This window comes from Asterias rubens, chromosome 20 (genome assembly GCF_902459465.1).
Source record: "Asterias rubens chromosome 20, eAstRub1.3, whole genome shotgun sequence".
Lineage (NCBI taxonomy): Eukaryota > Metazoa > Echinodermata > Asteroidea > Forcipulatida > Asteriidae > Asterias > Asterias rubens.
Genome location: NC_047081.1, coordinates 519,371 through 533,861, shown reverse-complemented (window position 1 = coordinate 533,861; position 14,491 = coordinate 519,371). Strand labels below are relative to the sequence as shown.

The following is a 14,491-nucleotide window of genomic DNA, read 5'->3' as shown; positions in this document are numbered from 1 at the left end:
GACATTATTGCATATGCAATAATGTCAGCCGGACGGTTTTGCATATGCAATCGTGTCCGCCCGGACGCTGCTGCATAATGCATATCGTGTCCGCCCGGACACATTTGCATATGCAGTTGTGTCCGCCCCCTTGCAAAACCGTCCTTGCAGTAAATTTAACGCCCTTGGTCGACGGAACACGTTCGCCATTTTGTTTACAAGCTAAGTGCAAATCATGAATGACATGGGAAATGTTCGGCCATTGAGTATTCGCTGCAATCATAAAATACGTGAATATACATGCTGCATATACGTAGGTTCAGTGCATGCACGCTCGCTTACGCGCGCACATACATGTACAGTCATGTACGCGTCCGCCGGGACGTTTTTTGCATAGCCCCGGACACGATTGCATGTGCAAAAGTGTCCGGAGCGGACAGTATTGCATGGTGGACACAATTGCCTCTGACACCGTCCGTAGCCTTAGCTCAAGTTGCTTGATTCAGTCACAGCCAAAGGAAGAGTTTCCTTTTCTCTTATTTCAATAAAGTGCATTCAAACTATTATAATAAGTGTGGCCTCTTTTTATATCATGAACGTTAGTATTCGCCATTGGCGTTGTACAGTTGTAGGTTGTGATAAATGTAATAATTGGTTTCAGCCTGGACAGGAGTCTACGTTACTCTAGACTAAAAATACTGTAGTCTGGTTCTGTGAATACTGGTTTACATCAAACAGTGTTCTGCTGGGTGAGGTTGGACTCCAACCCAAGTCCACTTTAAAAGGACGCAGGCTTCTGTAAGCCAACCGTAACTATAGTAATCCTACGGCGGCCTAACGATGCCATCGTCTGTGAGCTGAATGCTTCTCCTGAAGCTACAAGCAGAATGGAATAGTCCTTGAGGTGAGACTAGTAGTATCATGGCTGCCCGTTTAGTGTAGCATACTGGCACGCTGAGAGTGTATGATTCTGAACTGGGTATGTGAAGCCCCCAACTCCCGTGGAATGTTGCTTTGCCTTCAAACACAACGATGCTAGACTCCCGGAAGCCGGTTCTCGATACACGTAGGGCGAGGAGCCATGCGGGCATCCCGACGCTCCGGATGGCGGAGCCCCTGCCTGGTGACTGAGAGGACCGAGGTTCTGCGGTGTCACCCCGCTCATGGGTGCCGTGGAGAAGTTTGGACTGACGGCAGACGGTGGGGAGTTGAAACACATCGGTTGAGAGGACACCGAGCCAAGAGAATTCAGCGACCATGGAAAGCTCTTCGCTCCGAGGGGGTTTGAGGCGGATTTAGCGGCCCAGTTGTTGTAGGAGTAACCGGAGTAGAGCCCGTCATCGAACGGTTGCATCAAGCCGTTGAACTGGGAACCAAACCCATTCTTGAGTTCGTTCAGCTGATTGCGTTCCCGCTTCCTCCACTTGGCTCGTCGGTTCTTGAACCAGATCTATAAAAAAAAACATAACAAAACAAATGTTGTTATAAATACAAGTCAAACAAAGGTTTAGACAGATTTTGTTTTTCCAAACATCAGAGTTGTTTTATTAGAGTCTGGATTTAAATTTAAAATGATAAACATGTAAGTCTTGCGGCCTAATTTAGTTAAATTGAATGATCTCATTTGACCAGTGAATGCTAAAATGGTAAAATTGAATTACTCCTTTTGACTGTTTCAAACCAAATTGAATGAGACAGGAGTTAAAATGAATGGGGTTTTGTTGAAATTGACGGAGTAAAACATGCTCTATACGCGTTGTTCACGTGCATAGCTTCGTCCTTCGGATGGGACATAAAGCCATTGGTATCGTGCGTTGTGCAATGCACGTAACATATAACAGTAACACGTATCGCTAAGGAAAGGGGTTCGCCCCGGTGTTCCTGGCAGTGGCTGCTGAATGCGCCGTAGCACCCTGTAAACCCTTATAAAGGTGCTACATAATTGGGTCTCAGAATTTCATAAATTCAATGACCCATCTTTCTGGAAAAAGTATATACTATAAGCGCCTCGAGTACCTTGTTGGTAGATACGTGTGATATAAGAATTCGGTATTTATTAATATATTATAGCGATGAAATATTTCCACAATTACTATTCGTCAAAATGTTTGCCATAACTCGGTTTTTTTCCACAACCCATATACAATATGACTTAACAATAGCAGAGGATGTCCGACGATCAGCGGACACACTGTCAGCCATTTACCACCGCCTCTGTCGTTTAATCACGATTTACCAGAGTGTGGAAAAGAATAATCGCGCGGGAAAATAATTGTAATGGCAAGAATTTTACGAGTCAAGATAAAAACCTGTCGAGGTTAGAAAGCAAAGCAATTTCACAGCCCTGAACAGAAAGAAATCATTTGGCGATCCAACCCCTTCATTAAGCCCTGCCATTTCAATTATACAAACAAATACCTTACGAAAGATATTCAAGATGATTTAAAATTCATCCTGCTTTTTCCCCCGTCCCCCAGAAGTTTTTCAATTAACAGAATGCATGCGTTTGATCACGATTTATACGCGAGTTTGAAATTAGCATACTGTTAAAGTGCAAGAGACCGGTTATGTTGGGTATGTTAGAGTCATCAGCAGATACGGGCTGTCGACTCAAAACGTCTGCCCAATTCATTGCACTTTTTACCCGATGATGCGTAGAAACATTCTAACACCGGAGAAGAGCCTAAGAATATAAAAAAAAATACTTAAAAAAATGTCCTGTACATTATGTTTCTCTCATTTTCAGTTCATGGTTACAAGAAGTCAAAAATGTCAAAGTCAAAACGTGTTATTGCGTCATGCATGTGCGCTTAAAAAATCACCCTGACGTTTATTAAATTTTGTGTCCAAGGTTAGTTTCTATGGAGCGGGGCAGAGCACTGTACTGCTCCGGGGAGATGATGCGAAAAACACCGGGGACTAAGCTCGCTCATTACGCTGCTAATCGTGAACCTATTTACGGATCAGTCCGAACAAAATCTGTTTAAGACATGGTACACCTTAAGAAATTACTTGCACCTGATATGACGGGAAAGTGTCCGTTTTGATTAGACGAAAGGATTGGATTCGCTAGAAGAAAATGCTTTATATGAAATACAGTCGTACAAAAAAAATCACGAAAAAGTCGTACATTTGGTCAGACCAAACCGAATCAAAAGCTACCCGCTGTCCTATTACAACGGGTATTATTTTAATGTTGGAAACATTTTTATCTTTTTCGAAAAATGATTTGATATAAATTCTTCTTTTGGGGTTAACGAGATGCCGGTAGTTGTCAGACGAAGAAACAAGAGAGTCTGAAAATACGCAGACGTCTTCAGCAACCGAATAAAGAACACTGAGTTGATATACCACTTTAACCTTTAGGTGCCCATACTTTATTATTCAGAATAAACAAGTTCAGCAATTCCTTTTTGAGGCCAGTCAGCATTTGACGAAATCAAAATGTCAAAGTTTACTTTGTTTCTGAATTTATAAACAGGTTGAATGGCAGTAAATTAGGACGTTTATTTAAAATAAAATAAAATTCTAGTTAATTGGTTTGTTTAACTAGAAGTTGATAAAACTGGTTTAAGCCGTCAACCTAGTTACCCAACCTGGTTATATTGGATAGTTTTATGTTGAACTATTAAATAGCCTAATCGATTAGAAAAGCATCTCTTGAACTGATATTTAATTAGACATGATAAAACTGGTTTATCACCAAGAAAGTTTGAATGTATGGTCATTCATTTTTTGAGTAATTTACCAAAGGTTAACATTTCCTTAAAACTGAATTTTCTAGTATCTATTACGAAATTAGAGTGCCTTATAGAGGTCAGAGTTCAAATAGATTCATATGAATATTCATATAGCTGTTGTTTACCAATCAATAAGAATATTGATATGTGTTTACTGTGGACACATAAACTAAACCAAACCAAAAGAAGCTAGCTTGAAGTCTAAGTTGACTACCCTAATGTTCGAATTAACAGTAGACGAAACACGCTGTAGAAACAACTTGGGAACTGCAAACCAAACACGCACACAGTTTCCCATATGGAATAAAGGCCTTAATAACACCCTAATCAGCTTTGACAGTCCAGCGAAAAAACAACGCCAGGATTGTGACTGTCACAATCAGAACATCAACAATTACACAAAACTCAAAAGGCCAATTCGCGGCACTTTGAATCCTATAATTGAAAAAAGAAGAGTTTAATTTCCCCCTTGGCTTTGAGAGTTTGCCCCCTCATACATCACGTTGTTATTTGAGTTTGGAAGAGTTGAAAAAGAAGTCTTAACCCCATTTTTTATTTTGGTATTTTTCTAATTTTATGGGTTAAGTCAAGGCCATAGGTGTCTCAACGCGGCACACCGTCAAGTGACGATAGCTCACGGTCGAAAAATGGCTGTCGTTATGTGGTGGTTACACTTTGGCGAAGAAGAAAAAAATGATATTGTTTTTATGAGTTTGCCAGCTGGCTGTACTTCTCTGGTGTCTAACACAGCCGACTCACCTTTTTTCCTGGATATTCCCCCCCCCCCCCAACAGTTGACCAATCACCCACCTTGATTGGTGTAGACGTGCGATTGCGCAGTGGGACTCGCGAACTGACAGGTCGAAAAGCCGCGCAAATACGACACAGACTAAGTTTAATCACTGCTAATTATTTTATATTGGCCTAGTTATTCCTCCAAATAGGAAAAGATCAGTCACCTTGGAGACCGCACACACAGATGAAAAACTCATCTCGGGGCTGACTGGTTCGTGAAGAGCTCAACATGGCATTATCAGAAACTAAGTACACTCTAGATCCTCAAACGTAAATCATGAAGGCTCTGTTTACATTTTCAACTCAAATCTTTCACTTCTCGAGCCTAGAGAAGTAGATTACAGGACTACCGGGGTTTGTAAGACCTGAAAATCCACAAATCCTTTACTAATACAGTCGTGATGCAAACTTGTTGTTATTTTATTTTTAATAAGAAGCTCAACCAGGCTTCAATATCTGAGCATACAAAGTGTCATGTCACACCCACACAACTTCTAGCAACTAACACACTCTTAATTAAGACATTGGTGCGCGGTGGAATAAAAACGACGAACTCGTGTGGACGCTAAACGGTTAAAATGTCAGGTTTGATTTATGGAAAATATGCCCTTTCAAAATCAAAATAAATGCTTTTGAAGATGTCACCGGATAAGTTGTTTTTATTTGAACTGCAGGTAGACTGGCTCAGTTTGAGTAAATAAGGAATAAATAAACTTGAATAAACTGTTTGTGGATCATTAGGGAGAAACTGGGGTTTTAGTTTGCAATGCTTAATATTGACGTGCGAAAGTATTACAAATTCGCACACTTAAAATAACATGATGCTTTTGTTTTAGGCTGCTCTTTATTGTAAATGTTAAATTCATGTTCATGAAAAAAGATGCAATTTCTCAAAGACCTGAAGCCTACTATCAGGCATCTCGGAAAACACCCGCAATGTGCATCAGGGACGTTTTATCTTTCAATTATTCTCTTGCAACTTCGATGACCAATTGAGCCTAAATTTTTGCATTGTTGTATGCACATTTTTGGGATACACCAGCCGTCGATTTCACAAAGAGTTAGGACTCGTCTTATCTCGAGTTAGGACGAGTAACTCTTCCTAACTTAGGATTAATCTTAAGGTCTGAATGCTACAGTGCATGGTTGGGACTCGTCCTAAAGTCCCAAGATTAGTCTTAAGTTAGGAAGAGTTTTGTGAAATCGACGGCAGTGCCTTTAAGAACTTCATGGTCAAGTTCGGATCATTCTAAAAGACATATAGCAGCGCGCATCTATACTTATTTATATGCATTTATGAAAATTTAAAAAATGATTTCAGTTTTTTTTCTTTTCTGAAAAACATTGCGTTGGCCAATATGCGTACCACAGGGATGTACCTATTTGTGTGTTCACTTTAAATTAAAATAACTCCAGTTTACCAATAGCATCAGTTCAATGGCATTCGATGAACGTGTGAACACAATAAAGGGACGTTTACTGACAATTCATTCTCCAGACATCTGTTCAAAACATTTCTTCTCAGAATAAATTTGTGTGACTGTCAAAATATGACCTTGTAGTTGTATGCTTGAATTCTATATGTGATAAACATAAACCGAAGATTTAACAAATCAAATTTATCAAGTCAGTTTCCCTCGTGGTTCGTTATGTTATATCAAAAACAAAAAAATCACATCAAAATATTAGCATAAACAACTTACTTGGTAATTAGCAAAGAAGAATTACTGTTGGTAATATAAAACATTGTAAGAAACGGTTCCCTCTGAAGTAACGTAGTTTTCGAGAAGGAAGTAATTTCTCACTCAAGTATTTGAGTCTGATGGTTTTTTTTTTCATTATTTTCGTGCATGTTCGATGACCAATTGAGCAAATAAATTCACAGATTTGTTATGTATATGTTGGAATACACCTAGAAAGAATACTTATCTTTGATGTATTGCAAAAAGTGTCCAGTGCCTTTTAATCTTATAAACAACACCGTTTAAATGCTCACAAAATCCACCATAGAACTCGCTAAAGCGTGTTCGAAATCTCGATATAAGCAGCCAGTCTGGTGCCGTGCTCACACATGCAGAAAATGGATACAGCAGACACGGTGCCCCGTCCAAACTACCGAAGTGTTAAACGAGTAAGCTGGGGGATCAACACCTTGACTTCATCAAATCATCCAACAGGGATTATGATATCTATAACTGGGTCTGTGTACTATGGGGATCTAACTAGTCTAATGTCCTATTTTCAGACTTATGGTAAAGTAGCGGTGTTACCAACTCCATAAGTTTCGCTCTGTTAAACACAGCCGGAAACTGGTGCTTTTGTTTCCTATTTTGTTTATCTTCCTTAAGTTAAAATTCGAATACTTATTTTTTAATGTGTCCATACGACCTGCTTATTTTTTTTAAATATCCAGCGCCCTAGAGAATGGATTAGGGTGCTATGTAAGTTTTGGTATTGTTATTTCTTAGCTGCTTAAACAAATACATATTTTGCTTAACAATTTTGTGCTAAGCAAAATGATGATAGTCAAAGACTGTTAATGTTAGGCTGAGGCCTATCTGGGCTGATAACCCTATTCTGTTAAGCATATTTGTGTTGTGTTTAGCAGCTCTATTGAACTGTGCCGCCTCTAAACAAACGTTTTCTCCTTACGGTGGGGTCCATTTTACACTTTTTGCTTACAGCGAAAACATGACGTCAATGGATATCAACAACTGTGTTTGACGTTCCACGGAAGAGTTTTTGCATCAGTCAAAAGGTTAAATTCAATATCTTTTTGATTGAAAATCACTGAAATTCATTGAAAGAAGCAAGCTTTTTTTCTTTTCTTTTTCGGTAAGCACTTTTGCACAAAACTAATTATTGTACTGAAATGTACTGACTAATGAAATATGACGTCTCGAATCCACACTCTGCTGATCAGAAACTCCAGAGCTTGAGTCCGGTAAAATGATCGGCCATGAGTCACCACAAGTCGCTTAGCAAGTTTTGCTAGCGTGCTAAGCCATTTGTTGGCAAATCACTAAACATTTGTGTTAGCAAGAATGTCTACAAAAGCCTTTTTAGGAATTACTTTCGGTAAGCATTTTTTTTTTAAATTGACTTTATAATGTAAGGGGCGTTCCATATGCTGAAATATTGGCTTAGCAATAACAGGCGTGCTTAGCAGATTGTGTTACCAGCCATTTCACACGAGGTTCAAACAGTGCCGTGACCGGTTCACTGTCCATTGGAGCTAAGATAATGAAGTTATAATAGAGTCTTATCCACACCAATGCAGAGTGTTAACTGCTCCCTATTACGCTAACAAAATTAACACCAAGGTGGGAATAGTCGAGCCCAGGGTGTCAGTTCAACTCAATCAACGTGGGATTTTCCACCCCTGGGAACGAGTTCGTACTTCCGGGTAAGCCTGGTTGGTGAGTGAGTAAGATTTTAATCTTTACTTGGTGGAGAAAACGTCTTAAAACTATGATTCGTCCTATAAGGATGTTTGACTGTGAAACCAGACTTGCTGCTTCTTCTCACCCATATACACTCTTGATTTGCTGAGATGTAGAACAAAGAGCCATTCCAATAGCTTGATTGCATTTCTTTGGAACTCCTTGCCTGGTGCATGCTTATCCCATGCTCTATAATCTAGTCCTAACTGAAAGGAACATTACAGAATTGGTTTTTGCTAACAAAACGAGGTGCCTTGTTTCGGGGAGCAGTTTCTCATATTGTTTTGTTTTATAACACCTCTCCATTGCTCGACCAAGTAAGTTTTTATGCCTACAATTATTTTGAGTATTACCAATAGTTTCCAGTGCCTTGGTGGAGTTCAGACGGGTTATTTAATTTCAACAAAGCCTACGGGCTACTTTGGATTCAGTTTTGTGATGGAATTCGAAAGATCTTATTTGCATTGATTGTGGTCTTTATAATCTATTGTGTTTTTCTTACCCGTACGCGAGACTCTGTCAAGTTGGTCCAAGCAGCGATTTCTTCCCGAGTTGACATGTCCGGGTAGCGATTACGGGCAAAGTTACCCTCCAGCTCTTGGAGCTGCTGGCTGGTGAAATGCGTCCTCTGACGGCGTTGTCTTCTCCTCTTACTCGCCTCGCTCTCATCGGAGTTTTCCTCAGCTGAATCTTTTCCTGTTGATTCGATGTTGGTTTCTGCCGACATTTAAGAGAACAAAACCCAGAATTATAACATTATGAAGGACTTGGTTTATGAATGTGTCATGTTTGACTCTGGCATGGGGGACGTCTTTCGTGTTTGTACAAGTGCGCTGTTCAATGATTCAATTTCAACAATATTCTCACTGCCAAATCCCTCAGTGGTTTACAGCCATTAAGATTGTTTGCCACCCATCGAGCTTTCATATATAATTTGTATAATTCCCTTGTTAAATTTAAACGGTATTTAAACTGATGACCGTGGTGTATTATTTTCACAAAACTACGGTGACTAATATGATGTTGTTTTTAAGCAGATGATCTGTATAAAAGTCGTGCGTATTGATACATCGGCGGAGAGAAGAACTTATGGTGATTTGTTTTCATCGTCAAAATGATGAATTTGATAGTGCGCCATACTTAATTTACATCAGGGCCTCGTTTCATCACTCTGCTAACTGTTCTTGCTGTACAATTTTGCCCACAGGTTCGGTAAAAGAACTGTTGTTTGTTTGTTTGTTGTTGCTGTTTCGTTTTGGGTCGTTTGTTTTTGCTTTTTACTTTTCCTCTGCTCTTCTTTTACCTTAATATCCTTCACTGATTAGGTTAAATTATAATCGAGGAAAGAGGGACTAAAAGAACCAATATTTGAAAGCCAACCTTTGGGGAGTTGAGCCGATCTACGGCCGGGTAAAAGTATGTAAATTGCCCCCTCGCTTCAAGACGGCACTAGCCGGGCTGGCACGGCGTAGACATGTAGAGAAGGGAAATTACACGACGTCATGCATAACACATAAAATAGACGAAGTGTCCGGCATGGAGTGAGTGAATCTACTTGGTTTTGTAGTTCACTGACCGGTCGAATGCTGATTCTAGTCCGATGACTTACTTAAGTAATTTACAGCGATGATTTTGTCTTTTTTCTCTCTCTCCCCCCCCCCCCATTATTTGATTGTCATACAACGTTTAATTCAAAAAACAAACTCACGCAATTTGAAAGTCAGTGCATTTTTATGCAAACAGACGTCCCTGAAATTTGCATAAAGAAATTTGCAAACACTTTGCGAAAAAAATCGTTTGTCAAACATTCTCTGGAAGCTCTGTATCTTAATTCAACATTAAGTAAACACCAATTTGAAGTCTGAGAGTACATTCTGATGGCCCTCTGGGGGATACTGGAGAAACATGGGCGAAATGGTTTTTTTAAATTGGAATAATCGTCCCCGCTAAATCTTGCTTTTATTTTAATAAATTAAGCTCTCTTCATTACTAACTTGGAATCTTATTACGGGATCCGTTTACGAACGTTTAGAAATCATTTCACCATTGGACCACCTCCGGTTAAAATGTCTACAAAATGTTCAGTAAATAAATGTAAATGACTGAATAACAAGACGACACAAATACAAGATAATTGATTTGAGGTAAATAATGTCCTTGTTGAGCTTTAAGTAGAAGAGGTCAGGTAAAACAACTTTGCTGTCTTCTTAAAGACAGTGGACACTATTGGCATAACTGTCAAAGACCAGTAAGTCCCACTTGGTGTGTCTCAATATATGCGTGAAATAACAAAACTGTGAAAATTTGAGCTCAATCGGTTATCGTAGTTGCGAGATAATAATGAAAGAAAAAACACCCATGTCACACGAAGTTGTGTGCTTTCATATGCTTTATTTCGAGACCTCAAATTCTAAATCTTAGGTCTCAAAATCAAATTGTGGAAAATTACTTCTTTCTCAAAATGTTTTATACTATCAACTGCTCTCCCCTTTACTCGATACCAAGTAAGGTTTTATGCTAATAATTATTTTTGAGTAATTACCAATAGTGTCCACTGCCTTTAAAATCATCACACTTTAGCACATGGTTTGAGCTGTTTTATCCCCGTAATCTTAATCTGATAAACGTTACCGCGTAACGCTTCTCAGATTGCGTGTCCCAAATGCAAATTACTGCTCTTCCTACTTGGACGACCGCTCAACATTGTCGGCAATAATCTGGACAAGTTTCGATTTTCAACGAGAGAAAAAAGTGGTATTGGAAGTTTCTTTAAATCCAGGTTTTTCTTAATTAGCTTATTAACAAATCAAGATTTTTTTAAAGCTTTTGGAAGGGGTCATCTTCAGGAATTCCTCGCTCAGTAAAAAAAAACACCTTTGTTAAAGTCTCGGCTCTATTGGGTTAACCATGCTGCCACGCCCATGTATGACATTATTCATTCTTCTTAATAGTGTTCGTTCATTGTTGATTTCAACTGAGCATAAACAATGTTTATTGTGATGTCAACCGAGAACAAATCTTCCACCTTTGTTCTCTCAAGTATGAAAGTATTGTTGATATTTTGACGAAAACTAAGTTGTGGGTGTTTATCTCTTGTTTGATGCTAAGGGCGGACACAATCGTCCCCTTTGTTTTCAAGTTCGCCAATACGCCGAGTTCGCAAGTCTTTTGAACATTTGCAATTGTTGCTCTGTTTTTGAAGTGGAATAAAACAAAGATTGTGTGGATCTTTGTTCCATTGTTTTAAAGTCCATACAACTGCGAGTACGCTTCAGTTTCAGGGGGAAGGGTCACACAGTCTGATCTACACTTGTACTTCGGGCTTGCTCAGTTGCACCACGATATAGTCGTTTTTGAGAGTCCCTTGGTTGAACTTCAAGAAATGCCACAATCACCCGAAGTATTAAAATTTGTGTTTCTCGGTATGTAAATGATTTTAATAACTAAATTATGATTCATTCTATCTATGCTTGACAAACGTATTCAAATAAATAACCTTCAAAGATCCTAAATATTCACGAGTTAAACTTTTGTGACCTTTATGGTATTTTTTCCTCGACATCCTGTGTTGTCTCAAAACATATTTCTTGAAGTGTTTTTCGGCAAACTCGCGTTGAAACATCAGTGTGTTGTTATTAGTGACATGACACTTGCTACTGGGAACAGATTGACTGAATTTGTTTTATTTCAATTGAAAAGGGGTTGATGTTTTAAAACTTATTGTTAATTGATGGAGTTTATTATTCTCTGTTTAAAAGTAATATTATATGATTAATTTATTTTAAATTTAATGGTTGGTTGTTTCATTTTACTCGCTGTACATTGATAAGTTTCTATATGTTTCAGATTAGGGGTGAAAACCGTGAAGGAATTCCAGATGACCAATACAACAGAATTTAGTGTGTGGTTTATATTTTGGTTTGAGCAAAAACAAAAATTGACTGGAGATGGATTTGGACCAACAACCTTTGGATTAACGTACCGGCGCTCTATCAACTGAGGTATCCTGTCGGCGGCTTCCCTATTAGTCAATATCTTTGATCGGATGTGCCAGTCAGAAGCCACACAACCGTTACTTTACCAAGTCGGTTTCCCTAGTGGTTTATTACTTGATATTCAATATTATTTGTGTAAGTTATTTTAAAAAATCATAACTTAAAAATGCTAGTAATGTAAGCCTTGTCAACCGACTTATAAAGGCGGCACTCACTCAATTATTTCTTGATAAATTATTTGAAGAGTAGAATTTCATTAGTATTGATACCTGCAACTCTTCTTATCTGTTTGTTAACTTTGTATTTTAGTGTCTACTTGCGTTTAGAAAGGGGTTGAATATGGATGACGTTTGTTTTGTTTACGTAAAGATGGCTTATTAGTTTTACAAAGTAGAGAAATGTTGCACTAAAAGCTTCAATGTCCTTACCTCGTGTCGAGTGGTCTCGGTTATCGGACATGGCTGCAGTTCCCCATGTCGATCCATGGGGTCCATCGGAGCTTGAGCCCCCATGCCTTGGATGATGTGGCCCGCTGCTCACGGCTTTCTCAACTCTCGTTAGTCTAACCGGTGTTCTGTGTCCATGATCACCTCCTGTATATGTCTCTAAAGTAGACAGAGGTGCGCTTAAAATCTCCATAGTATTGCCAATAGCCCACACAAACTCGGTGCCTAGATGATCAAGAAAGATTAGGGGGACTTCAGACGACCAGCTTCCCCCGGCTTAGCTGAGTCGGTGCAAAACGAGGCAAGTACGAAAGCCAAGGGATAAAGAGCCAACTTATGGGCCGAGGCTCAGCACTTAAACCCCCGCTAGCTCGTCAAGCCCACTGCGCCAAATCCAAACACACCAAACTTTACGTTTTGTTTGAGGTATCAGCTCTTCGTCGTGCACGTGCGTGTTGGTGAGAACCGGTTCGTCAGTGAGGGTCTTTAACGCAAAGGGGCTGGCCAGCAGTCGGCTAATTTCATCTGGGAAAAAAATACCCTCTTTTCGGAACACAAGACCCTCTCGTGAAATAAAAAAGTATAAAGAGAGATTCGCGCTGCAATGTGAGTGGTTTACACATGAGCATATGATCTGGATTTAAATTAACTTCGCTGGGAATTCTGTAAAGCCTTTTGACTCCATTTATTTTTCTTCTGCTGCCATCGTGCTCGTATTGCGCGAGGGCGCATGCGTGAAGTGAAACGCGTCAAACTATGCACATGCGTATCTGTGGTGGTCACTTGCACTTTGGGTTCATGTCTTGGCCAATGTTCGGTGGCCTAACATTACCAAAGACTGAATCGTCTTTGAGATGCCATCTATCATCCAAGTTCATACACACAATAAGTCACCCATCTTTGATGATCACTGCGTTGGGCAAATCGGTAAGCAATACCAGCCAATCCCATTGCTCCATGACGGGGAGATTTTGCATATTCATGAGAACATCCTTGCAAGAAGATCCTTGAAAGATGTACCAATTCTAGGCGTTTACATCTCCAATATCTGATAAGCAGAAACGTGCTGCTTAAGAAAGTGGTACTTGTCTTATCAAACAAGGACCTGCAACTGTGATGTCCGTGTTGTTGCAGTGTTATTTTGCATAGTGTGCAGTTAGTGTATTTTATATTCTAGTTCTTGTTCTTGTTCTTAGTGTTGTTCTCGTTGTTGTGTTTGATCTAGCTCTTTTCCTGTTTCTTGATCTTATTCTTGCTATTTTTTGTTCTTGTTATGAAGTAAATAACGCATAAACAAAAGCCAAAACCATTAGCCATTAGATTGATTGCAGCAAACGTGATGAACTTTTCAAACATTGTTATGCTCTTTTATATTTTTTAGTTCGGGGTTGTTGGTTTTTGGTTTGGTTGGGGATTTTTCTCTGAGGAGGGGTGAGTGAAAGATGGTTGAACTTGAAGGGACTTTGTTTTCATCTGCTTTAAAAATAAATCTATATTTATATTCAAGAGTGTTGAACAATTAAAGGGCGTTGAACTGATATTTCATTCACGAGAGGGCGCTAATCAATATTATCGATAGACGCATGCCGCTAAAGTAGGTATCCATAGCAACCAATGCTAGATGCTAAATACTCAATGTTCCCGCGCAAACAATATCTCCAAGTCACTCGGACAGACTCCATTCTGGAACAGGTGCCCTGCTATATGTTTTTGGGCAAATTAGGGCAATGTTCTTGGCCGAGTATAATTCGAAGTGCCAAAAGTTTGAAGTCAAAAATTATAGAGCAAATTATTTCGCCAATGACGAACAATATCCCTTGCCTTTCAAATATATTTGGTTCACAGAAATTCACTGCGAGTTTAGCTCTTTTTGTTTTGCGTTATGTCACTTGGTTTTTCTACCACGAAAGATTTGTTTTAAATCAAACTTTGGCCTCTAATGCTCAGAACTCAAAAAAATCCACTTAGGTATCTGGGCCCAATTTCATGGCTCTGTTGAACCTCAGAGGGCGCTATAACAACCGGCCAGTCTTTGGCCGTTTCCGAATGAATCATTTACGGCTACATGTATACGGCTTGTGTGATCATCACGT

The 14,491-nt window shown here is 39.3% G+C and overlaps 1 protein-coding gene across 1 annotated transcript; it reads right to left on the bottom strand.

The window, feature by feature from the left end:
* Window positions 1-369: 369 nt before the first annotated feature.
* LOC117303860 (pituitary homeobox x-like) lies at window positions 370-13,003 on the bottom strand. The gene is made up of 3 exons (XM_033788254.1): window positions 12,381-13,003; window positions 8,460-8,674; window positions 370-1,429 (listed from the first exon to the last, which is right to left on the bottom strand). The coding sequence occupies exons 1-3, from the start codon at window positions 12,589-12,591 to the stop codon at window positions 899-901; spliced, it is 957 nt and encodes a 318-aa protein (XP_033644145.1). The 5' UTR covers window positions 12,592-13,003; the 3' UTR covers window positions 370-898.
* Between the last annotated feature and the right edge of the window lie 1,488 nt (window positions 13,004-14,491).